The sequence below is a fragment of the Pogonomyrmex barbatus genome, unplaced genomic scaffold (assembly GCF_055798465.1).
Source record: "Pogonomyrmex barbatus isolate J1 unplaced genomic scaffold, ASM5579846v1 scaffold5, whole genome shotgun sequence".
NCBI lineage: Eukaryota > Metazoa > Arthropoda > Insecta > Hymenoptera > Formicidae > Pogonomyrmex > Pogonomyrmex barbatus.
In genome coordinates, this window is record NW_028297149.1 from 11,079,333 (window position 1) to 11,107,170 (window position 27,838).

The 27,838-nt window shown below is 36.2% G+C and overlaps 1 protein-coding gene and 1 long non-coding RNA gene across 15 annotated transcripts; both read left to right on the forward strand.

Moving 5' to 3' along the window:
- Positions 1–410: 410 nt before the first annotated feature.
- On the forward strand, positions 411–27,549 carry mask (multiple ankyrin repeats single KH domain). 14 transcript variants are annotated; one of them, XM_089081757.1, is made up of 28 exons: positions 411–889; positions 9,245–9,685; positions 10,831–10,978; positions 11,148–11,428; positions 12,076–12,361; positions 12,440–12,741; positions 12,881–13,096; positions 13,272–13,901; positions 14,135–14,333; positions 14,430–15,022; positions 15,146–15,307; positions 15,388–15,595; positions 15,682–16,092; positions 16,164–16,520; positions 16,639–16,812; positions 17,188–17,553; positions 17,691–17,845; positions 17,929–18,104; positions 18,186–18,318; positions 18,409–19,145; positions 19,578–19,877; positions 20,061–20,255; positions 20,854–20,998; positions 21,361–21,562; positions 21,734–22,614; positions 22,838–24,169; positions 24,909–25,100; positions 25,218–27,549. In XM_089081757.1, exons 1-28 carry the CDS (start codon positions 617–619, stop codon positions 25,239–25,241), a joined length of 9,519 nt encoding a protein of 3,172 aa, XP_088937883.1. In that variant the 5' UTR covers positions 411–616; the 3' UTR covers positions 25,242–27,549. The 14 variants fall into 14 exon arrangements, with proteins under 14 accessions (XP_088937883.1, XP_088937884.1, XP_088937886.1 ...); XM_089081758.1 differs by having other exon boundaries at positions 22,853–24,169; XM_089081760.1 differs by having other exon boundaries at positions 16,188–16,520.
- On the forward strand, positions 1,245–2,751 carry LOC112552928 (uncharacterized). The gene is made up of 2 exons (XR_003096875.2): positions 1,245–2,078; positions 2,171–2,751. It is a non-coding gene; the product is annotated as an uncharacterized LOC112552928 (long non-coding RNA).
- Positions 27,550–27,838: the final 289 nt, after the last annotated feature.

Genomic DNA, 27,838 nt, shown 5'->3' on the forward strand with positions numbered 1-27,838 from the left:
CTATTGCAAGATAATGGTATAGTTGATAGCAGAAACAAAACCCATTGCATTTATATATATATATATATATATATATAATTTAAAAAATAATTGAGGTAGAAAAATCTATGGCATCTTGTATATTTCTAGTATTAAAATATTTATCGATCCATAAATATTTATGTATTTCTCTCGATATCGGTAATTTAACAAACAAAACTTTAGGAGGATATAAATTTTATTTAATAATTTAATTATATTTATTTAATAATTTCGTTATTTTTCCGAAGGTTAGATTTTATTACGATAAAAAAATCGCAAATTGTTCCGCCGTGCAATTGAAGTTACGCGCCACGATGGTGACGTCGCGATTCGCCGAATATCGGAATTAAGCGCCCGACGGATGTGCGAATGCGATCCGCGACCAGCCGCGAGAGGTGGTATCGCGAACTCTCGCCGTCGTCGCCATAGTGGAAATGGCGGGTATTAGCTTACGTGAATGACGACGACCGTGCTCCCGAGAGCTTATTGTCGCACAATCGCGAGAGAATCGAGTGTACGGTGTGTGGCTACGTCGTGGTACGGTTATACCAGCGCGGTGTAACTGTGTGTCATATGATTTATCTGGGGGGTAAAGATGCAGAATGTAGCACAAGGAACGACCTCGGATAGCCAGAAAAGCCACGAGAAGCAGTCCGCATCAGCAGCGGCGGCGGCGGCAACGGCAGCGGCACCACCACCACCGCCACCATCATCGTCATCGGCGAGGGTTCACCACGATACGGGGAAGACGTCGACTCCCCAGTCCTCGAATTCGAGCCCGACGAAATCGGAGACCGAGACCTTCTCGGAATTGCAGCCGCGCTTTATGACAGATTCGTCGGAGAGCGAGGAGGACAGCGTTTCCGAGGTAAACGCTTAATGCCGAGAGGCTCGCGCGGAACGCAACGTGATAAGATATCCGTGTGCACGGCGTGTCGGGGACAGAGGACATGAGAGTAAGAGAGAACACGGGAAAGATGGCTCGAAAAAGAAAGGAGAGGGAAAGAGAGAGAGAAAGAATGATGGGACGATAGGGAGGGAAGGGAGAGAGAGAGAGAGAGAGAGAAAGAGAAAGAGAAAATGTATGTGTGGCGAGAGAGAGCGACAGCGGACAGACGGACAGACTGGGACAGGCTCTATACTCGCTCGATGCATATGTGTAACGTGCGTTCTCGAACGAATATCGTTCTTCGCAAATCGAGAGCGTGCCTTCCACGGTGAGTAACGCCAACGCCGACATGATTTTATTCTCTATGCGGGCGTCACTCGCCATCGTGTCTCCCCCCCCCCTTGCCTCCTCGCCATCGTCCCCGTCGTTAACGTCGCCTAATGTCGGCATGCCCGATGTTGAACGCATCGCCACATTCTCGTCACATTGTCGTGTACAACGCAGGGCGGGTACACACGCTATTGCCGTTGGCGCCAGTTCTAGGAATGCGCTGAATCCCGATCTCGAATTAGTGGCTCGCGCCGAGCTCGCTCGCTCGAGTTTCTCTCTGTCTTTCCTCCTCCGTCCTTTTTCCTCTCCTTTTTCACTCGCTGGCGCTTCCTGCGGCATATTTCCTATTTCTATTCGACGCGCATTTTCGCGCATTGCATCGTCGCATCGTCGCATCGGCGACATTATGCGTGCACTCGCTCGTTATATCGAATCGATCATAACGATCTACGTGTGAACGTGGTGTGTGTGTGTGTGTGTGTGTGTGTGTGTGTATTGCGCGCGCGCGCATGTATGTGTGGCGCGTGCGAATAATGTGTGTGTGTGTGTGTGTGTGTGTGTGTGTGTGTGTGTGTGTGTGTGTGTGTGTGTGTGTGTGTGTGTGTGTGTGTTATTCCTTACCCATACGTCCGTTACTCGTAGGTATTCGTCGCGATTTCCATGTATATGCTTACATTCGCTCGTGTCATTGGCATATATATGATGTACACGCGTGAAAGAGGGCATTCAAGTCAAGCAAGAAAAACGACGAGAAAACGATCAAAATATTAACTTTTTATATAAAAAAATAAATTGCTGTCCATGCTTTCGACATATCTGAATGATCTTTGATGAACAGGTGATCTTTGATGAACAGGTGATCCAAAACCTTTAAAGTATTCTCCTGTTAAAATGATCTTTTGTCTTTTCATCTTCGTATGTCTTTCTTAGGTAATACCGAATCTATATATTCCGAATCTTTATATTTTTAATCTCTTCGAAAACGAAGAGATTATTTGGTTTTAGAAAAACATAATTTTATCATATATGATCAGTTGTGAAAAAATTGACTTCTTTAAAGTTAATTAAAATTTGGAAAGGGCTCATTGGGGAAAAAGTATCGAGATTAGAATTTAGCTAATCATAGAAGAAAAAATAAAAAGGTGATTTTTTTGAACATAAAGATAAGTTATTTTTAAAATTTATTAAGACAACAGTAAAGAATTTATAAGTACTGTTTTTAATCCTTGCTTTTAAATATGTTTGGTTCAACATTCTATAGATTTGTTTATGCTTTCAGAAAAAAAATATTTTTGATTGATCTCAGCTCATGCATGCAACGTTCCTTTCACATTTTGGTCGTCCACATGTTGCTGTCCATGATGATGAAACACCTGAGATTTGAGCAGCCTTCACATATAGTTCTGGCTTTACTTCCTTGGATTATTATTTATTTGATGCTTTGAGAGGATTGATTAATTACTGACCAAAATATGAAAGAAGCAGTACATATGTGACTGAGAGACCAAAAATATTTATTCAGAAGGCATAAATGTCATAAACGAATGTGTGGAACATTGGACTAAGTGGTTTCAAAAGCAAGAAGACTATATTGAAAAATGATGTGCTCGTAAGTTTTTTTTATTACTTAACAAATTTTAGAAATATATCTTATATGGATAATCTCTAATTCATCTCACAAGTTGATTTAATAATGAGAAAAGAAGACATAGAGATAGATAATTATGCCTCATGATTTCACAACTGCATTCTCTTTGTTATATGGTATGGTATATGTCGGTATATATCGGTTTTATTAGAAATTTTTGTAAAAATTATAATCTAACGTATATATATGTGCAGGGTAGAAGGGGTTTTGACACGAAGTGGACTGAAGCATTCCTCATCTACATCATATAGAGAATCTTGAATCTTGGTTTCAAGTGGAATAAAAACTCATGAAAATCAGGTTTAATTCATCAGGTTTAATTGTTCAAGAATAGTGATATATATCATTGGATTAATATTCACTTTACACCATCGAATTGTGACAAGTGATAGGAAGAATATTGCATGATTTATCTATTTCTATTAATATAGATTAATTTCAATTTAATTTATTTTTCTTAATTCTTAGAATTAAAAAAAAGACAAAAATAAATAAAATAACATTCAAATTAATCTACATTGATAGAAATAGATGACAAAATCATCTTTGCTTCATTTCTATCAATGCAAATTAATTTTAATATCAGCAGTTTAACTTTCTATCTTTTTTTTATTTCTAAGGATTAGAAAAAAATAATTAGTAAATTAAATCGAAATTAAAATTTATCTATATTGGTAAAAATAGATGTTTAATGATGACTGATGAAACTTTGATTAATTTAATGAGATCAATTCGACTGCTAGAACTAGTTACTATTATATTTTTATTTATATATTGTTTTTCATCTAATATTTTTTTGCATCTATTAAACAAAAAATTTATTACATTCTTATATTAAGAAAACAGATATTGCTTGATAAGTCAATCATTGATTAAGTTGATTCATGAATTATTCTTATATTCAAAGATAACTTTTGTTGTACAGCTTTTCTTTTCGCCAAATGTTAATTTGGCAAATATAAGGGAAACTATACAAATGTTTGATGTAGGTCATTGTTTGAAGGAGTGATACAAATTGCTTCAATAAAAAAAGATACCACGAGACAAAGTTGCATCAAAATGGTTAATTAACACCAACCCTGGATTACATGGAATTCTTGTCTATAGTACAAATAGGATAATTTAGAGAAATTATCACTAATCAAACAAGGTCGAGTTGCGAATTGCATCAGTATGTGAGATAATATTGACTCTAAAAACGATTGAATTTTCTTTATTATGACTATAAATTATCTAGAAATGGGCAAGAAAATACGAGTTCAGACTTAATAGAACTAGATTGTGCAATTGAACTAAGATTTGACTGCTAATTCTAATTTCATCTTTCCTGTATTATGAACAGGACCATAACCTAAAAGGAAACATTGAATCATTGATCTTGAGTTATCTGTTTCTGCGTTCTTAGCACATTTCGAACGATTCCCGATTAATTTTGTTTGTTCTCACCATCATAAGTGGAATTATAATCTTAAAATCATAATCAATAGTTGGAATTAATGCAGAATGACATGCATTCATGTACAAAGAGTTAACTAAGAACCTATCTTAGCTAATACTTCTTATTTATCTATTATAATTAGAAAGAATGGTAATTTATATACACTGTCATTCACTGTACCTGAATTCTAATTTCTCAATTATAACTTATTTTCTTAGAATTCTTTCTAATATACATTATGAATCTTTTTACACTCCTCTTTAAGGATATATCACATTTATTTTTATTTACAAGGAAAAAGTTTTGAAAAAAATTATAGATTAGTCTAGATTTAAAAATAATACAAAAAATTTTACGAATTTAAAATCTAAATAAAAAATTATTTAAGTAGAAATATTCTTTAATAATAATGTAATTAAAAAATAATGACAAAAATATTAATTTTTTTTTTGTTTTGTATAAGTATTCAAGATGATTTACGTAAAGTTTTATCATGCAGAGATTAGTTATTCTATAAATAAAAATTTAATTTTATTTATAGACATTATATATATTTATGTAAAAAACATATTTATGTAAAAAAAATTTAGATTTTTGTCATTTCTTAATCACATTTTCAGTAGAGCACGCTTTTATTTAAATAATTTTTGATCCAGATTATAAACTACTGCTAAACTTCTTTGTATTATTTTTAAATGCAATTTAGAATAATCTAGGTTTTTTTATAATTAATTTTATTATTGCAAATATAAAAATTATAAAAATAGCTAATACATCCTTAAGTGATTTAATTTCCCAAAATAAGATAAGTTTTATTAGATAAATTTTAACATACAAAATAAAATTCTAATTCAATGCTAATTAGAGATGAAAGTCCAGGATTGGATAGTAAAGTTGGTAAAAAATTAGATGTATAGTGAATGACTTAACACATGAAAAAATAAATGTCTGATATATGTAAATTGCAGAGATAATACGCACTAATCGTTAAAATATAATTTTTTTTAAACTCGACTATTTTGACTTGTTTGATATTATAAAATATTAAAGTAATATTAAAGTAATATTAAAGTATCATAGCGAATTAGATATTTGTTCTGTTGAAGAAATTTCGTAACTTGAGTAAAAAATTTGATATCAAAATATTGATTTATTGATGCAATATTTTAATGTCTATTTCTACCAATATCTTAATTTTAATTTCGATTTAATTTACCTTTTATTGTTTTTGAATTCTTAGAATTAAAGAAAGATAAACAGTAAATTGAATAAAAATTCAAATTAAATTATAATTAAACTATAATTAAACTATTTAAAGATGAATATGAATATAAGGATATCAATTTGTCAAAGTGAGGGCTCGCTCTATCTGATTTAATATTTTGTAATCTTATATCTCTGTATTAATATTATATATATTAACAAATAATTATTACAACTCATTGTGTCTCTTATATGTAAGAAGAAGTTTAATATAAGTCTTTTCTCTTAATCATCATTAATATAATTCTTCTAAAATTGAGTTTAAGCATTCAATTAGCATTTAATTTTGCTTAGAATTTGTTTGATATCGATTAATTCAATGGATGTAACTTTCAAGTGCATAAGAGAGTCCTTAGAACTTTTTATGTTTTTCCAATATATCTACAATAAAATTTTTTCTTTTTCCTTTTCAAAATTCTTAAGCAAATTTTAAAACTATCTTTGGACATTCAATTTCAACTTGTTAGAATTACCTTTCTGATGTCTAAGTTTTTACAAAAATTGTGATTTTGTAAATAAATATCACAAATTAATTAGATAAATGACGCAACTACCTTAGACTCAAAATTAAGTCTGTATCGATATCAATTCCGCCATTGTAAAGTTACTTTTTTCTCGTCTAATCTATAACATCTGTTTCAATTTGCATTTTTAAGTTTTGGTCTCTTTCTCTTTAAGGTCTATACATGCATATATTTATATATGTATATTGTATTTATGTCGCTAAAAAAACATACAAAACCGATTACGTTTACCTGTTAGGTATACTTGTTCAATTATCCTGTTTTCTGCAGTTTTTTCAGATACATACGAAAACATGTACTTGCAGTTAAGCAGGCGAATTTGTAAATTCGCGACTCTGCGCTTCTTTTTGTATACATCGATATTGTCAAGTCAAATTGTGAAATTGTGAAGTAAAAGTTGAGTGCAATGCGAACGGGATCGATCAAGAAATAGTCTCAAAAATTTTTTGATCGAACTTCAGTTAACTTATATCTATGTTATATCTATGTTACTAATATAAGTGAATGTTAATCTCGGTTCGATTTGGTCTTTATGTTCTATAATTCTTAAAACTTAAAGGAAGATAAATAGTGAGTTAAACCGAGATCAAAGTTAATCTACATTGGTGAAGATAGACATGAGTTATCAAGTAATATTTGTAATATTTTGTCGGACATGGACGGAGTTATTAATTCTTCGCTATTCGCCGTGGCATATAAAGAGAAAAAAAAAAGATTAGATTAGGAGCAGAGAGGAATTACGCAACTAGAAATTTTGCTTCGAGGAATTAATCGTAGATCAAGTTAATTGGAGCTCGCGATCGCATCGAAGGTTCTTGACGAAGGCGCGCTGAAACGTGCCTTTCCCATCTATATATCCCGCACTCTCCCTTTCCTCCCATCCCAGCCGAGTTTATCGTTACCCGTGTTCGTTGCCCGACGTTAGGTTTCATATCAGCCACCAGGTGTCTTCGCTTCGCTAGGTATATGTCGGCTAGGTGCGTGAATGTAGATGGCCGGAGTTTCGGACGTAGCGTAGCTTCGTCGTGGAGGAATGAAGGGACGAAGGCAAGGAGGAAAGAAAGGAGGAATGTCAGACGGCGAATTGAACATCGGGAAAAGAGTTATATAACTAGGATATATGTATACGTTAATAGTCATAGTCGTCTTCGTCGCCGCCGCCGCCGCCGCCGCCGTTACTCGACGACGACGACGACGACGACAAAGACAACGATGATAATGTTGATGCGTTGATATCTGTTTTCGTCACTTAGCTGAATTTCTTTTTCTCTCTTTTTTTTTTTTTCTTTCCTTTTCTCTCGCTACTTGATCATCGCGTGAGTCACTCACGCAATTCCCATCCTCCTTCCATCTCTGTCCCTCTCTCCTCTCCTCTCCCATCCCTTCTATGCTCCTTTCTCTCGCTGTAATGCAAGCGTGCGCGCCTCGCAACGACTTCCACCTTTATTCTGACGTCTACGAGAGCAACGGGCGATCGCATCGAGGTGTAGTATTCGAATGCCGTTCCCATCCTTCCTGGCATCCCCCGCGTGTTTCGCGAGAATGGCAGAGAAAAAGAGAGAGGAAGGGGAGAAAGAGTGAAAGAATGACTGGCTTGCGTGCTCGCGTGTGCATATGCGCCTGTGTGTGTGTGTGTGTGTGTGTGTGTGTGTGTGTGTGTGTGTGTGTGTGGTGTGTATATATATATATGGTGTGTGTGCGTGTGTGTGACCGCGCAATGCTGGTTAAAAAGTACTCGATGGCTTGTGCAGCACATGAGCACGCGCGTGCGCGTGCATGTATAGGCACGTGTGTGAATGTGCTTACGCGCGCGATAGTCGCAGGAAACCGCGTACAAACACAAGCAGCAGTCCGTCGCACGTGTACACATACACGCTCGTACACATGTGTGCGCGCGTATAGATACGTATGCACGGGATGCGCGATCCGTAAGCGTGTTGCGTTCGTCGCACTGTCGTCGGGCGCGCCACCTGGTGGGCTTACCATAGATACGCCGCGTTCTCGCTCGTGTCCGCGAGTGTCCGCACGAGAGTTCTCGCGGAGCGGATTAGCTTGTTCCTGCGTCCGGCCGAGGTTTCTACCTTTGCCAGTTCGCACGCGAGCAAGAAGCGCGAGGAACGCGAGGGGAAACGATCGCTCGCGGCCGCCGGTCCGGCCGTGCGTCCGTGTCACACCGTGTCAAGGCGGCGTCCCGCTTCGCTTCCGTGCGTAGTGGCCGTCGTTGGTCGATGCACGCGTGGAAGCTATAGGGCATCGGGCCACCATATTATTCTATATTCGACGGCGTTCGTTCGTCGAGATTCCTTCGTCGTAGCGTGTCTCTCCGCGCGCCGTTGACGACGTGGTAGGAAAGGAGCTAATCGGCATCGATCTCGATCGTCGTACGCTCCCCCCGTCGTCATCCGTCCCCGTGCGTGTGCTCTCGCGAGAGAAGCGCGAGCGCGCTTCCGACACACGAATGTACGTCGCTCGATTATCCTCGTGCTGCTTCGGCCGATCGTGCCTCGAGGCGGGGTGAGACAAGAGATGAGAACGACGATGGAGGAGCGACACACCGCTCGTGTCTAGGTCTAGGTATTACGTACGGGTAAATACGGGGGATGCCGTAGGGTATCAGACACGAATGTATCAGTGTCGTCATCGTCATCGTAGGCCGCTCCTTCGCGGGAGGAACGACCGCGCGCATCTCGCCGATTGTCGAGCGCTGAAACGTGATCGTGGCGTACCGCGCGACAGAGCCACACCGTTCGCCTAGAAAACACAATTATACTTTCACCCGGCGTTCCCGATTTATTGTCGTTTATTGTCTCGCGGCGGCACGCGGCTACGCGATTACGTGTTTCGAGTGCGCGATCGTGCTTCACCGAGAAAATCACCGATCTCCTAGACGTCATCGTTCTGTTCCGCTTTGATCTCTGAATCAGCGATCGACAAGCGAGGATCCGTATTCTCGTGAAGAGTCCTTGTTAAATGACGTGGCTAAACAAAGTAGAACGAGTAATCACGATACGAGCGAGATTTATGTTGATAAACGAAGCCTAAAATAAGATTTAACTCTTCATCCAATTGTAGTCTTTTTTTATATTTTTACATACATGCTCGGCTTTACCGATGGATGTTTCTTATTATAGGTGGAGTGTTTTGCAATTGATCAGGTTGAGTTGGACGAAGATCATCCTGAATCGTCAAAATTCTTACTGACTCCTGAGGATCCTGAACGATCTGTGGACCCTGAAACTCAAGCGCGCCTCGAGGCACTCCTCGAAGCAGCCGGCATTGGGAAACTGTCCTCGGGTGATGGGAAGCACCTGCCCGATCACGAGGTGCTTCGTCGATTAACATCGAGTGTTTCTTGTGCATTGGATGAAGCTGCGGCAGCATTAACACGTATGCGTAGTGACAATCCGCGTGCGCCGAACGAAAAGCGCTCTCTCGTCGAGGCGTGCACCGACGGAGACGTCGGTACCGTTCGGAAATTGTTAACCGAGGGTCGAAGTGTTCACGAGACCACCGAGGAGGGAGAAAGTTTGCTTTCTTTAGCTTGCTCAGCTGGTTACTACGAACTTGCTCAGGTTTGGATCAAATTTGTAATCTTATATCTTTCTCATAAATTCCAAAAATTCCCAGTTTCATACAGACATCCCAACATATGGAACTTTGTGTGGCATTCTGCAAAATGTTCATTTGAATTCGCGAGAGCGCATGAGTATTGCGCGTGTGGATAAAACATTTTCAATTCACATCTTTAATACGCAATCTTTATTACAGTGTGCAATAAATTTGATTGGATATGGATATGGAAATTATAGACTTAATTTTGTACAAATTATAATCATTTTTTTCTTTAGTGGGCAAAAGTCTTATGAAAGATACTGTATAAATATAATGTCTTTTTTATAAAGTCCTGTTGTACGTGTGTATGTGCACAATTGTGCATATTTTCGTATTCAATATAAAATGCATTCCTTCTTCTGTCATTTAGTTAACTTTTGCCGTCAAAATCTTGCTTTGTACATGATACATTTATTGTAAATTGTGGTTAGTTGTAACTGATAATAATTTGGTTTAGAATGGCTGTAATGATACATTGGTACAGTATTCTCATTTTATATATATATATATATATATAAAAAATTGGTAACAGACTAAATAATATCACATTATCTAACACATTATCAAATGTTACATTTTCCTATTCTATATGTTGTAAAAATGTGATTTTTTTTAGCATGGATTTGATAATATTTGAACAATTCAAATTTATTTATATTATGTTATATTACAGTCACTCGAGCATTATAAAAGTTATTTAATATTGCTTTACCTTGAAAGTAAATCAGGTTTAATTTTACAGCCTATTTCTTACATTAATTTATTTTTATATAATTATATATTTTTATGTAACTACAGGTTATGATTTTTAAAGATTGATTTTAATTAATTAATTATTATTTTTATTAATGTTTTTTAATTATCATTAAATAAATCATACCGTTTTATGTGAAAAATTTGCATACACAACTACACGTAAAAAAATTCTTAGAAACAATTAGTCTCTTATGTGTTGATCTTTTTTTCTTGTTTACCAAACTGCTATGTTGCTAATCATGAACATGAAGTTGGCATTATGATTATGCAATTGTGATGTATGGAAATTTATTTGAGATCAATTTCGTAGATTGATGAAATTTATCTGTTACGTTCTTCTATAAAACAGGTACTTTTGGCAATGAATGCTAATGTAGAAGATCGTGGCATCAAAGGGGACTGCACTCCTTTGATGGAAGCCGCTAGTGCAGGACATGTAGATATCGTGACTTTACTGATTGCACATGGGGCAGATGTTAATGCTCAGTCTACATCTGGTAAAATTACCAATTTTATGTGTATTTTTTTATTTTTAGTGTAACGCCCATGAACTTAACGATACGTTAAATTTTTCGTCTTTATTATCATTCAAATATTGTTGAGGTTAGGCGGCGTTACTTTGATCGAAGGGAATGATACTCATAAAAGTATTTATATTGACTATAGGTAATACTCCTCTTATGTATGGATGTGCCGGTGGACATGAAGAAGTTGTACGAGTTTTATTAGAAGCAGGCGCCAATGTTGAAGATCACAACGAGAATGGCCATACTCCTTTGATGGAAGCCGCGAGCGCTGGGCATGTTCAAGTTGCCAAGATCTTACTTGATCATGGTGCCGGCATCAATACTCATTCCAATGAATTTAAAGAATCTGCATTAACATTGGCTTGTTATAAAGGACATTTGGAGATGGTACGCTTTTTATTGGAAGCCGGAGCTGATCAGGTAACAATTATTGTCTTGTCATTCTCATGTAGAGAACCATTCGAAAAATATGACTATACTGCCAGAGGTAGAGATTAGATAAAGAGATTGTTATATCTTTTCCGACTAGTGTGGGAAGAGAAAGAATTTCATCAATTTTCTATTCATGACAGACTTGCGAGTGACCATAACAATTATTATATATTTCTAACTCTGAAATTATTTTTTAATTGAAAGAGCTAGAAATCGATCGATTTTGCTTTTAAATCCATGATTAGAAAATGAAAGATTTTTAAGAGGAAAAGGGATCAGGCAATATCTGATTGGCTTACATTATTGTTAACATTTTTATTCACAGAATAGTATGATGTTTTGGTATTATAAGAGATTTAGTATTATAGAGAAATAGAGTTATAATAGAGTCCTTGACAATTTTGCTCATATTTAATAGCATGGATAAGACTTTGTCCAATCAACTGCACTCTAGTATATAGTTCTTTATAGGAAAAATATCTTTTAGAATAAATTACGTAAGACAAAAGAACATAAACCATATGGTTTAAAAAATTTAACAGATTGTTACTTATTAAATATGTAATATTAATATTCAATAATCTTTAATATTGATAATTTTATACAAATATTGGCATTTTGATGGATTTTTACAGGAACATAAAACTGATGAAATGCATACAGCTTTAATGGAAGCATCTATGGATGGTCACGTCGAAGTTGCCCGTTTACTTTTAGATTCAGGTGCCCAAGTAAATATGCCAACAGACAGCTTTGAATCGCCATTAACTTTAGCTGCGTGCGGTGGTCATGTAGACTTAGCAATGCTTCTGATTGAACGTGGAGCAAACATTGAAGAAGTTAATGATGAGGGTTATACACCATTGATGGAAGCAGCACGTGAAGGTCACGAAGAAATGGTCGCTTTACTTTTAAGCCAAGGTACGAAATACTGTCTGTTTGAATAGTTAAACATCAATCAAATGGAAACAAATATAAATAGATGTAATTAACGAATAGGTGCGAACATCAATGCCCAAACTGAGGAAACTCAGGAAACAGCACTTACTTTGGCTTGTTGCGGTGGATTTTTGGAAGTTGCCGATTTTTTAATCAAAGCGGGAGCGGATATTGAGTTAGGTGCATCCACTCCTCTAATGGAAGCTGCACAAGAGGGACACTTAGATCTTGTCCGATATTTACTAGAATCCGCGGCAGATGTTCACGCTCAGACACAAACTGGAGATACGGCGTTGACATATGCGTGCGAGAATGGTCATACCGATGTTGCTGATCTTTTATTGCAATTTGGCGCTGATCTAGTAGGTTTTTTTGATCATTATAATACCTGCAAATTTACTTTTATATATTTTATATAATTTTATATATTTTTTTCTAAATTTGTGTTTCTTATATCTTTATTAAAGTTTGAGTTATTTATACTAATTTATTATATTCAAGGAACATGAATCAGAAGGAGGCAGAACTCCTCTAATGAAAGCATGTAGAGCAGGTCATATGTGCACAGTTCAATTTCTCATCTCGAAGCGTGCCGATGTGAATCGACAAACAACAAACAATGATCATACACCACTGTCCTTGGCGTGCGCTGGTGGCCATATTACAGTAGTTGAACTACTACTCTCACAATCCGCGAATCCATTTCACAAGCTAAAGGTAGAATTCTTATATTTGAAATAAATAAATCCATATTCTTACAATTATATTTCCAATCTTTACAAATCAATAAGATGATAATTTTACAATAAATTTTGTGCGGTATTTATATCTTTATTTATATAAATATTATTTATATAATCTTTGAATATAACTTATTAAAATAAATTTATAGGACAACTCTACGATGCTGATAGAGGCGGCAAAAGGTGGCCACACCGCTGTTGTTCAATTGTTACTCGATTATCCTCATAGCATTATGATGAGTGCTCCTCATAGTGCTGCACCTGCCCCTATGTTATTACCACAGCAACAGTCACAACAACAACAACCTCAGTTGCAACAGCAATCGCAACAACAGCCGCAGCAACAGCAACAGCAGCACATAAGTCATCAACAACATGTACCTCATCCTCAAACATCTACGCAACCACAGCAACATCCACAACAGCAACAACAGCAAACGGCTGAGCAACAACAAGCTCAAAATCTTCAACCTAAGCACAATACACAAAAATCATTATTGAGAAAAAATCGATCAGTGACCATGATACCTGATATAGGCCTTACTTCTGCCGAAGCGCAACAAGTTCGCTCACAGCCCGCAGGAGAATCGACTACTATTACCAAGGATGATACCAATATCCTCGACAAAGGCAGTGGAGGTTTTACAAGTTTGTCAGAACCTAATATTAGTCTTAGTCCAACACCAGCAGCATCAACGCAAATGACACATGTCAGTGAAAGTCGGAAAACTAGACAAGAGCAAATTCTTCATAAGCAACAAATACTTGAAGAACTACAAGTACGTCTTTTATCTTATTATTTTTTATTATATTATATTTAGTAAAAATCTGTTGAGACACTTCTAGAAAAGATTATAAGAAAATTTTTGATTATATCAGTTTTCAAAAATTCTTTTGAATTTTTTTTTTACATATGCCCATACAAAACACAAACAAGAAAGCTTTTTAGACGTGCTTTTTACGCGATATGATGCCTTTTTTTTTTTTAATAATTCCATTTTATCCCTTTTAGAGTAATTATATTTTTCAGAGGGTAGAACGCGAACTGCAAATTAAAGGAGCAGGACATTTGTTTCCTGGTCCACGGAATTCAATTATAAATCAATCTCAACAGCAGCAACAACAACAGCAACAAGATTCCAGTGAGACAGAGGCATTACTCCCGGGCATGTTGAATATTGATTTGCCAACTCAGTCAACATCTCCTCATGGTATTTTCTTTACTTCATTCTTGTCATTTCGAAGTTACATGATTACATATATTTATTATATTTGTATATTTTTAATGCGATCATTTTGTTGAAAAGGTTTAGTTTGCAGTACAACCGGCATGTCTAGCACTTCATTGACGTACCAAGGAAATAACGATGCAGCACTGATGTGTAGCGCTTATCTTGACGGCAAGATAATAGGAATGCAAGCTGCACAGTTCCAAAAATCGTTTTCCGTGGCTCCAACTGTTTCGGAAACGTTTTCCACAAATACATTTCCTTCCTCACCTCCTTTGTCTCTTACACCATTACCTATTACGACCACCACTGCATCACTAATCAGTGTTGCATCGACAACCACGTCGAGTTCATCAAGCATTTCTACTCCTCCAACCGTTATAGCTGTTTCCCAATCGCCTATCACTGCGAGCAGCGACGTTAGCCAAAATACTGCTATAAGTGATCGTCCGAAAGCCAAGCCTGTATCTAAGAAAGAAGGGAAGAACGTACGTAAGGCCACGTCAAGCATGGGGATGGCAAAATTGCAACAAACACAGGCAACCATAATGGCAGGACTACATCAACAATATCAACAGAAACAACGGCAACATCCTTCCTATCAAGTGCAACAGGTTCAGCAGTTACAGCAACTTAACCAACAATTACAGCTTCAGTTGGATCAAGTACAGGTAAATTTTTATTTTTATTATTTAACTTCAGAAATTTTACATTTCACAAAAATCTTTATAAAACAATTTCAACACGCGCAAGTAGATTATTATTATTTTTTAATTTATTTCTTTTTTATGTAGATACAACAGCAATCGCAACAACCGCAATCGCAACCGCAACAATCTCATCAACAAACTCATTCGCAACAACAAACCAATATAGTTGCTAACAGTACAGGTATACTTATGCCTACTCAATTGATGTCTCACCTTCACCCGGTGCATCATCATTTGCATAGCCAGGTAACAGTACTGTATTATTATTTTTATTTGGATTAAAGCGCATTTAAATGAACAATTGAAAGAACACATATCTTCAATAGCCAACAGCGCAAGAAAATCTTCCTGAGCAGGCTGATTCTGAGCTAACGCGAAAGTACAGAGAAAGCGCTTGCACATTTTTTGGCCCTCAGAAATCTAAAACTTTCTCTCCTAACGAAAGAGTGTTGAAATTGGAAGACGGAACGGATATTCCTATCGATGATGCGTTTGAAATTTTTCGTTCCATTAGTTTCGACGACGCAGTTGACAGTAAATATCTTTTTTTCTTGAAACTTAAAAATTAATCAAAATTATTAATAAAAATAATTTAATATTTTTATTTTTTACCTATATAGCGACAGAAGATCAAGAAAAACTCGAGTTGAAAAGATTGGATGTATCAAGTAATAAGGAACAACAGCAAACGCAACAACAGCAGCATTTGCATACTACTCAAATAGTTCAGCAAAGTGGAAGTCCTCATGGATCTCCAGAATATTTTACACCCGTATTGTCAGTCCCTTCAGTTTCTATACCAACCTTACCGTCGTTGCAAGTGACCAGCGCTGGCGTTCAAATAGAGGCAGACATATCAGCGGGCTTACAATTAACAAGTACGCAACCCTTACAAAATCCGACTCTAAAGAACCGTCTGAGAGCTTTCGAAGAAGGTTTCCGGCAGGGTAGTATACATTTTCGTGAATGTATGCAACATATTAGCAGCGATACTTTTCAACCTCAATTATTACTTCAGTCTTCTCCTATAAGTAAGTTTCTCAGATGTGCTTTTCGCGCGACTAATGCCATTGAATTCTTACAGTAGGGAGTAATTTCTCAGTTGCTTCAACTTTTCCATTGCCAGCATTTCCTCCCCAAGCATTACCGCAGAGTGGAGCAACGGGAATAATAGATACTATACCTTCTCATCAGTCGAGCAATTATGTGCAATCCACAACTTGCAGCACTAATCAAGTTCAAGTTGCTACCCAGACTCAAGCACCCGCTACTACAACAACCGCAAACGTTGCTACCTCCGATAAAAAACAGGTGTATACTGCACCAACACCTGGAAAGGGCAAAAAAGCTAGATATCCTCTCCTATCCCAACAACAGTCTTGCCAGCAACAACAAACTGCCAATGCTCAACAAACTCCTAATTTTCCTGCACAAAACTATCAACTGGATCCGGCAACAGGTAAGCGTTACGATGCTGCGATCATTACGATTGTATTGAAAATGCGCAATAATGATAATATTTAAAATAAATCATTAGGAATATCTTCGTTGCTCATTTATTGATCAATGTACAACAGGTGTTCCAACAGTCGGAGGAGGATATGCGTCCAATCAAGTTCCACCCGCTCCATTTTCATGTATGGACGTTGATTCAGAAACCGATAGCAATCATGACACAGCACTAACTTTGGCTTGTGCAGGAGGGCATGAAGATCTTGTAGAACTTCTTTTGAGTCGTGGAGCAGATATAGGTAGATAAAACATTGTAATGAGTTGTTTACTCTTTAAAAATATCTGGAAAACTTAAAATCTCATAATCTCGTGAATTTTTATATTGAGATTTAATTTTTATTCACAGAATTTTTTTAAAATTTTGTTTCTCTAAGAAAAAATTATTACTGAATAAAAATATTTAGAAACTCTAAGAAATCTTTTCATGAAATTTTAGTAGATCTGGTATATATATTGTCGTATCGTTTATTAATACGTAATGAATTTAAAATATATCAAATGTAATATATTTAACAAAATATTTAAGAAATATTTATTGCATAAATATTATAAAATATAGAGAAATTTTTTATCTTGAATGAGCAATATATAGTGAACATATAATTTTTTTATAGAACATAGAGATAAAAAGGGATTTACGCCACTTATTTTGGCCGCAACGGCTGGTCATCAAAAAGTAGTCGAGATTCTACTCAATCATGGAGCTGATATAGAAGCACAGTCTGAACGTACCAAGGATACACCATTGTCTCTCGCATGCAGTGGAGGGAGATATGAAGTAGTTGAGCTTTTGCTTAATCGTGGTGCAAATAAAGAACATCGCAATGTTTCTGACTATACACCTTTAAGTTTGGCTGCATCCGGTGGTTATGTGAATATAATAAAGCTTCTATTGGGCCATGGTGCCGAAATTAATTCACGTACTGGTTCAAAACTGGGTATATCTCCATTGATGCTTGCTGCAATGAATGGTCATACTGGTAAGAAGATTGATCAAATTTTAAAAATATTTAATCTTAATAGCAGTTAATATTTGACAATAAATCTCAATTTGTTGTAAATACAAAGATTTTATCATGATTAAATATCCAAAAAAGTATAATATTTTTATGTACAGCGGCAGTCAAATTACTATTGGATATGGGCAGTGATATTAATGCGCAAATCGAGACGAATCGTAACACAGCATTAACACTCGCATGCTTTCAAGGGAGACATGAAGTAGTCAGTCTTCTTCTCGATCGTAAAGCTAATGTTGAGCATCGAGCTAAGGTAAATATATTTAGAATTGTTCAAATGTGATATATATGATTTTTCTATGTAACACGAAATAATATTTTTTTTCTTCTGTAAAGACGGGTTTGACTCCTCTAATGGAAGCTGCTAGTGGCGGATACGTTGAAGTCGGCCGTGTTCTTCTTACTAAAGGTGCAGATGTTAACGCAACGCCAGTTCCATCGTCTCGTGATACTGCCCTTACTATTGCTGCTGATAAAGGACACTGCCGTTTTGTAGAACTTTTACTAGCAAAGTAATGTGTTATTGCGTTACATTTCACTTAATAAAATAACAACTTTATGATAATTCAGTAACAAAGATTTTGTCTTTTTAGGGGGACTCAAGTTGAAGTAAAAAATAAGAAAGGAAATAGTCCACTGTGGCTAGCTGCAAATGGTGGCCATCTTAATGTTGTGGACATTTTATATCATGCAGGTGCAGATATTGACTCGCAAGATAATCGTAAGGTACATGCAATAATTTGTTTAACGAAAGACTTACGTATTTATTCTGATTAAATTTAATAAAATATATAAAATATATTTTATAACGCTTAGGTTTCTTGTCTAATGGCCGCATTCCGCAAAGGTCACACTAAAGTAGTCAAATGGATGGTAAATTATGTTACACAATTTCCAAGCGATCAAGAGATGACAAGATATATCGCGACTGTTAGCGACAAGGAACTTCTAGAAAAATGTCAAGATTGTGTAAAATTAATAAGAGCTGCTAAAGAAACACAGGCTGCTAAAGCAAACAAGAACGCCACCATACTGTTGGAAGAACTTGACATGGAAAAGACGAGAGAAGAATCGAAAAAAGCGGCTGCCGCGCGAAGACGAGAAAGAAAGAAAAAGAAGAAACATGAAAAGAAGGAGGAAAAACGTAAGCTTCACGAAGAATTTAAGAAAAATGAGACAGCTTTCGAGGATAAGGAAGAAAACGGAAAGAAATCGGGTGATGAGGAATGCGATCGAGCGGACGACAGCGAACACGAGGGTGGAGACGAAAGAATGGAGAACGTTCCATCTCCCGTAAATAGAAGTCCGGAAGATCCAGATAGAGAAGAGGGCGATAGTGGAATAGATGCAAACAGTCAGGGTAGTTGTAGCAGTAATGATGTAAAAGCGAGAGAGAAAAAAAAGGAGAAAAAGAAAAAGAAAAACAATAGTTCTAATAACAACGACAAGGATACGTCCCCACAGCGTTCGTCCAAGACCCTTCTGTCACAAAACACCAATATATCTCAAAATATAGCATCATCGATTAAATCTCAAAGTAACAATTCAGAAAAGTAAGTATTTAACATTTTGTTATTTAAAATATAAATTAGTCTGTTAAAATGTATAAAGTACTGTCTACAATACGCGGAGTAAATTTGACCCTCCTAAAAAATAGGAGTAGATATAAGAAACATACTCTGGTAAGGGTGCTAGAATATAGACGTAAGCAAAATTATTTTTATTTTTTACTTTATATATAAATAAAGTAAAAAATAAAAATAATTTTACTTACGTTTATATTCTATATATATATATATATATATATATATATATATATATATATATATATATAAATAGACAAATCTTTAAAATAATTTTTATTTCTCTTTTTGTAAAATAACAAAGCGTGTACGTTACATAATTATATAAATTTAACATTAATTGTATATTAAATATTGAAATATCCATTCTTCTTAATATTGTTATATATTGATTTTTTTCAGACGAATGATGACTAACATTAACAATACAGCATCTACAACTTCGGTTACAACTAGATCATCCACTACCGTTAGTTCTGATCGAAAGTTGAAAGGTCAACTAGTTTTTGAATCCTCTAGGCATCCTGCTGATAGAGAAGATTTTGAAGCAACTGGTAACGAGACTTATGTTTCTGGTAAAGGAAAAAAATCTTATAATAATCAATACGATGGAGAAGCTTTAAATACGTCGACAAAAGCAAATAACACCAGCCCCAAGCAAAGCGGAAAACGCGAGGAAGGATGGAAGGAAGTTGTACGAAAGTAAGATATATTTTTAAAAATATTTATTTAATATTTATTTAAAAAGTGTAAATTTTTTAAATATTTATTTAAAAAGTGTAAATTTTTTAAATATTTATTTAAAAAGTGTAAATTTTTTTCATCTTGATATATTAACATTATTTTTACGATTGAAGTCACATGCGATATAATTGTGATTTATAGGGGACAATCGGATGATTCGGGCAGATTTATGAACTCACCGTTCCGCTCAAAGAAGGTATCCGTACCCATCCATGCTATTAGTAGAGTTATTGGTAGAGGTGGCAGTAATATAAATGCTATTCGCATGGCCACCGGTGCACATATCGAAGTAGAAAAGCAAAGTAAATGCCAAGTGGAAAGATGCATTACAATTAAGTGAGTATTAGATACTATATATCTTACATAATAAAGTTTTTATATATATATATATATATATATATAATATATGGAAGAGAAGGAGAAAGAGAAAGAAGTAGAAGTAGAAATAGAAACATGCTATATACAGGTCGAAAGAAATTTTTTTAAGTGTTAAAGTATTATCTTTAAAAATACATAGATATAGGCTGAGTACATGTTAATTAACAAACTACAACGCGAAATATGGCATTTTCTCGGCAAGCAGGATCTTGGTTGCTAAAATCTTTAATATGAAATAAATTCAATTAATTATATTACCAACTACGTGCCGCTTTGATTTAGCAGACTTTCAACGTAGTGGCTCTATAATAATTCGATAATCAATATTATTGATATCGATTAAAATCCCTTTTATTATCCCCCTCACCGGAAATATATATTGCGAAAAATATCACCTCAACCAGGGATCAAGCAGACGATCCAGGTTCGATAATATAATTAATTAAATTTATTTCATATTAAAGACTTAGTTGCTCAGACTTTAGCAACTAAGATTCTGCTTGCCGAGGAAATGCCATGTTTCTCGTTGTTATCTTTAAATTTATTTTGTTTTTAGAGGTTCAGCTGAATCTATAAAGCAGGCTAATGCATTGATATCACTACTTATTAAGGATCCAGATGTAGATATAATATCGATAACGAAATCGAAGTCCAATGTTGTAACAACTTCCGCATGGGACAAATCTATTTCCACCGTTGCCGTAAGCATGCAAAATAAAACTATAAGTGTTATGTCATGCGCGCGATAATATGTAGCTCATATACTCTATATATTATATATACTCTATATATTCTATATATCATATATATCATATATTATATCTACTCTATATATATATATATATAAATAAAAACTTTATTATGTGAGATATATAGTATCTAATACTCACTTAATTGTAATGCATCTTTCCACTTAGCATTTACTTTGCTTTTCTTCGATTTGCGCGCTGGTGGCACGCACGCACACATTTGCGCGCGCGCGTGATGTGTGCGCGCGTGCATGCGTGTGTGTGTGTGTATATATATATATATAGCGAATTAATGAATTGATATAATTTTGCAGCCAAGTAAAATGAAAACTGGTGGATCTATTAATAAATCATCCAATTTAACATCCAGTACAATTGGTAACCAAGTTAATAAATCAGGATATCCTTCAAATGCGATCTCTAGTTCATTGGTTCCTATACGCTCCTCCATGAAACTTACGGGTGCTTTTTCTACCTCTTTGCCACGTGCGACAGCCCCTAGACTTATGGCGGCAGGTAATGTAACAATGATAATATAAATATTATCAGTTGCAACAAACTTTTATCATTTTTATTTTAGTTTGATTTACAAACTTTAATCAGTTATAAAGATCAAATATTTTATAAAAACAATTTGTCTTTTAAAAGACACATTTCTGCAAACCTAAAACGCCTTTTTGTTTACAGCTGAAAAACGTGCACAAGCCGTAGCCGCTCAAATGGCATCTTCATCAAATACTAAAACAACAATGTCATATACCAGTGCAATCATGACAGCTGGTAGAGCAGGGACGAAGATTGTTACAAGCAACACGACGCAAACATTCGCGGCGAAATTATCCGAGATCACTGCCTCGACTCACAGTTCTACCACTGTCATGCAATCCACTCACACCACACCGGTAAACAAACTACAGAAACCTATGGCACAAGCTGCGACTATGACTGTTATGTCAGCCACGTCTGTGGCGACCGTTCATACAACCAGCCAGCAACAGCAGCAATCCGTAGTCAGTACATCGCCAAAACACTGCCGATCACTGCCTACTTTATCCGCTACACCAGTGATAGCATCTCACTATGCTGGCAAGTCGGGTTACCCTCCTGGAACCATTTCGTCATCATCGGCCACAAATGCTATGGTGGCGACGAATTGTCCGGAGAGTTCGGTCGTCTCGACGTCAGCCAATTCTGTTCGAGTAACACCCTCACCACCAGTTGTAACATTGCAAGCACAAACGTTACCGCTGCCACCGCCGTCCACGGCGCAACAACAGCAACAACAATCATCGCAACAACAATCGCAGCAGGGTACTCGCAGCACTACACCAGTCGTAATCCAAGAGCATCAACAGCAGCAACAACAGCAACAACAACCTAGTAGCACGCCTCTTGAATATTCTCTGTTTAACGATACTTTTACCAAAGTCACGCAACAGTCAATGTGGGGAGGAAGAGAGAACGAAACTCAAAAGGGTATGAACTTTGCTACTGTTGCGGGCGGAGGTGTATCGTCGAACGCGAATTCCGGGCCATCTGCGGCTAAGTTTGACAGTTCTCCACCGCAGGTACATAAAAGTCTGTTTATCTGTTTGATATTTATTATACGAGGATACATATAAAGTAGTGTTATTCTTAGAAAAAAGTTCTTTTCTCATTAATTTTAAATTATAAAATTTGACAAAATCGAGAAGTTGTATACATTTTTTTTTATTACATTGTGTATCTCTTTATCTCATGATTTATAAAAAAACAAAAATTTATAAAAAAACAATCATTAAACATTTAAAGTTCTATCGAACACAGGTGGACGCGTCCAAAGCTCCGGGGTACCGCGGTACAGCGATGTGTTCCCCGGTTTCTAGTAAGCCAAGTAATACGCCGGGCAATGCATCGACCAACGTGATTGGTAGCGTAGTATCGTGCTCCGTGCATAATCCTATGCAACCTACGCAGTTTCAATCTTCGACGAGCTATAGCGAGCACCCGCTACCAAACAAGCCGCCTGGTAGTCTAGCGGTAGCTAGACCAGTGATGCCTCAGCAGAACATTGACATGGGAACAGGTATGGCGGTACAGTTCAATAGGCCAGCGGTCTTTCAGGGTGATTTGACAACGCGGAACGCGACAACCCATCAGCCAACAACGCACGTGATACCTTCCACGTCGCAACCAGGATTGGACGTAGGCCTGTTCAAGGCAGCGAACAGCAGTGGCGGCGGCTATGATCATCCGAACGTAAACTCCAGTCTATTGAAAATGGTGCCAAACGAGAGCCAGAGTGCTGGTCATCCTCTGTTACCGTTTCACCCTCACATGCAGAGTTTCGCTCAGACTATCGCGCCGTCCGCCTCTGTGATTAATACCACCGTTAGTATGTCAAGATTGAATCCGCGTGCTCCCGATTTCTCTAGCTCGCTTCATCTGAGTAATAAGCCACAAGTGACAATGTTCAATGCCGCTGCTGGGTCAGCGGGACTGCATCCGGCCAATATGTTTGCCGCTACTGTACCGGCGCCACCGCCATCCGCGATACAATCTAACAATCTGGCAATGCTTGGCAATTTCCCGTTGGGAAAATATCAAGCACCCACGCGGGTAACTCCGACGGCGAATACCGCCGGTATCTCGACGACGGCACAGACGACCCGCTGGCCATTTGCAGCACCGGCACCGCATACCAACTATCCGCCGCACCAAGATCCCATAATGAGCCAGATCAGCTTTTCCAATCATCTGGCCAACATCGGCGGTCAGCCTGGCGGGAGCATCGATTTGATTACGAGCTTAGAGAACGGTGGCTCGCCGGCCATATCTCCCTCATCACCAGCGCAAGTTGCTCAGGAAATGAATCAGTTGAAGATCGAGGATCGCAAAGTCCCACGACCGATCGGTACCGAAAGAGCTACGTGGAAGAATTACTCAGCTGCAGGCATGGGTCCGGGTGGAGATGCCGATTCCATCAGTTGGATGCTCAATGAGAAAGGGCTAGGTTGGCCCACCAATTGCAATTTGGCACCTGGTATCGACAGACATCAGATATATCGATCGAATCCCACTTATAACCAGCGTATATCCAATGTCGATCCCGAGCTTCACCAAATGATGGAATCTTCCTTCCAGGTAAGTATCGATCTTCTCATGTGATTACACGATTTATTTTATTTATGACTTATATTTGAATGATTTATCTTTGTATTATTATTATGCATGATATCAAAATAATCTATGATTTTTTTATCTAATATATTTACTACAGTACATTTATTAAAAGCAATAAAAAATTCATACAAGTTGAAGAATTTACTTTGTTAAAGATCTAAAATTCCCTGGTTTGATTCTATGATGATTCTTGTCTGTACTTTTGTATGAATTTATATGATCTTTTCTTCGCACGAAACAACTTTCTGATCATCTTGTTTGTAAAAGAATTAAGATAAAATAAAAAACTATATATACGAAAATATTCCATATTTTATTTAATATATTGTATAAAATATGAAATATCTTGTAAAGAGAGAAGAGTATTTACTTGAGAAGAGTGTTTACTTGAGAAGAGTGTTTACTTAATAATCTTCATATTTTTTTGAATGCTTTTATGGAAAGAAATATTGATGTTCATTATATTTTCGAATAAATGTTTTTTGCATAAACAATTTTTCTTTAATATACTGAATTTGTAGTTATATCACGAAAAATTGGCGGCTAATAATAGTGAGCTCTGATTATTATAATAGTAACTTTAAAATGGGATAATAATGAATAGAAATAAATGTGTATTTGATTTGGATGACATTCAGGTTCATAAGATTTTTACCATTTACTATTTGCACACGCATGTAATCACCTTTATCGTGTACAGGGCCATGTGGATACCCAACAACCTTTCCCGGCTAACGGAAATGCCGCGGCATTGTCACTTATGCCTGGATTAGCGTTATTGCCGGGACAGTTTGGAGCACCTGGCCTCGCAGAAATCCCCCAAAATGAGCCAAACAAGATCGATCCACCTGCATGGGGAATGCCTGATGCTGTGCAGGATAAGCAACATCCAGTAAGATGTCTTTGCTTTGAATTCGAAATGTTTTTTTTTCTTTTTTTAAAACTGGAAGACAATGTGATAATGCTATCGCGAAAAGCTATGATTTATATTAACTTTGTTTATTTGCAGACGTGGACTAAGTGGACTCACTAGAGGACCCAATCGTGCTGACACAGCTACACCCTCTGATGATGACTACTATTTCACATTTCCAAACTCTGATGATGAGAAATTATAAAATAGTAATAGCGATAGTCTGGATCAATTATTTGTAGGCGCATAAATTGTATTACGATCTTATTATATTCATTCAAATCTGGATTCTTTTAATGTTGTTATATTAGAAAATAAGGTGATAAATCCTTAATTAATCAAGTTATCGCTATCACTAATATATCTCCTGAGTTAATTGCAGAATGTAAGGAGTATGCGAGAATGAAAGAAGAGAGAAAGAAAAGCGGTATTGATTAAGGAAAGCAACATATAACATGATGAATTATATCTCGAATTTATTTTTTCTTTTTTTTTTTCTTAGCCGTGATGATTAGTATGTTCCGCTATCAATTATTGATCAGCAGAAACATGCTAGTTCATTGATAATCAATATGATATACATGATATTTTTTTTTTATCATCGGGAATAATTTGAATTCGCAATAGAACATCTCGATACATAATCATCAGATGCATCATAATGATCCAGATAACTCATGAAAAATTTATATTCTGCACCTCCACTTCAGCTTCTTCATAGCGATAAATAATGTGTGTTTAAAATCGTGTTGATGATTAATTTGAATTATATCATTCGAAATGAAACTTCAGGTTACGATTGATTTAAATTATGAGTTACATTGAGGATAGCTGTGCTCTTTAGCACCTACCGAACGATAGATGACGAAAATTACGTGTTACTATTTAAAGCGCTGTAAAGAATACGCTATAATCTTACGAGCATGATACAATCGTGTAAATAATTGCTTCGCAAAACGGGTGATTCCGATTACTTCCATGCTGCAAATTAAGACCGAAGAAAAAAAGAAGACCGAATGAAAAGGAAAAAGAAAGATATGGAGGAGATCTTGGGAATCATTGGCTACATCGAACCTGGATACATATTACTCTTCTTCCACTTTTGCACTTACGCTTCAGATCATCACTCTTAATCCGCGGACTCTGGTTGTTGCTTCTAAACACTAAACAGATCCCCAAAACAGATATCTAGTAATTAGAAGAAGAATAAAAAAAAAAGAAGAGAGCATTCTTTCGTTATAGATCTTCGTTCATCGATTATGTGTAATCGTATTTGGAGAGCGTCCATTGTTTCGTAGAAGACGGATTGTATAGATCTTTTGTCCATCAGTATATCACATATTGATGATGTATTAAATTGGTCGAAAATACGAACAGAATGAAGACAATGAGCAACAGTGTTTCAACATTACACAAATCAAGATTTTTTTGTTGCCCAGCCGCTTTAAAATAAATAAATTTGCATTTTTGTTTCATAGATGTAATTTCTTCGTCTTCAGCTAATTAATGATTGCCGTAAAGAACCGCGCTATTTCAGGCAGATTAATCGGACACAGATTATCATGATCGTAGTGAATTTTTATCGAGCTCACACAACACGCAAAACACGATAGTTATATACGTACCGTACACTACGCGTAAAATGACCAGGTTCTCGAAATCGAATATGTAAGCATTACAAGAAATGTCATGGGAGTCGAATACACAATGTACTAATAATATATATATACCGAATCCTATTCAGATCAATGAATACAGTTCATTGTTAAAGTGGTAGTGGGCCGCCAACGCATGAAGATATAGCCGTGCGTCCCTAGTGCGACAGTGCTATTATAATATTATTGCTGTGGTGGTGTAATAATGTTTATTATTATATTATGGTTATTATTACACGCAAAACGTAACTATAGGAAAGAAAGAAAAAAAAGAAAAAAAACAGATAGAGAGAGAGAGAGAGAGAGAGAGAGAGAGAGAGAGAGAGAAGAAAGAGACGTCACCCCCGCTCTATACATCTCGGCTGGATTTAGTAATGATATAATATTATATAGATATACACAAAATACACACTCGGATATATGAAATGTTCATTTCGATTGAACATTTGAAAATCTTTCTTGGTGGGGATTTCGGCAAGTGTTCAATACATAGCGATGATATACTGTAATTGAAACGGTCCCCACGCGCGTAAGTTTCAATGAGATGATTACAATGATAATGATTATAATGATGATGAAGATATGAAGCTCATGGAAATCGTACGAGGGCTTTTTGACCTATTCCAGGGAGCGCTTCAATTATTCTCTAAGAATATATTGTTATAATTTAAAGCCTATTTTCAAATTTGATTTATGATAACTGCGATATATGATATAAAACTATTATATGACATATAACAATAAAGCAAATAAATAAATATAACGACGACGAATTTATTATGGTCTCTTCATTGTATTTACCGTCCTGATATATGTTTGTTCTTTAAAACTTTTATTTCTTTTACTGACATAAGTCATACTGTTTAACTTTAATTTTTTTCAATGTTCCTATTTTGATGAAAAATTAAATGGCTAAAATTTTCGTTGTTCATAAGTCTCTAACTTTGAATATAGAAGATTTGCAACAATCGGTAGATTTAAGAGTATATTAAAGTTACAGTTGAAACTTATCTTTAAGTTTAACTAGTTAAAAATTTAGAAATTTTATAATTACTAATTACT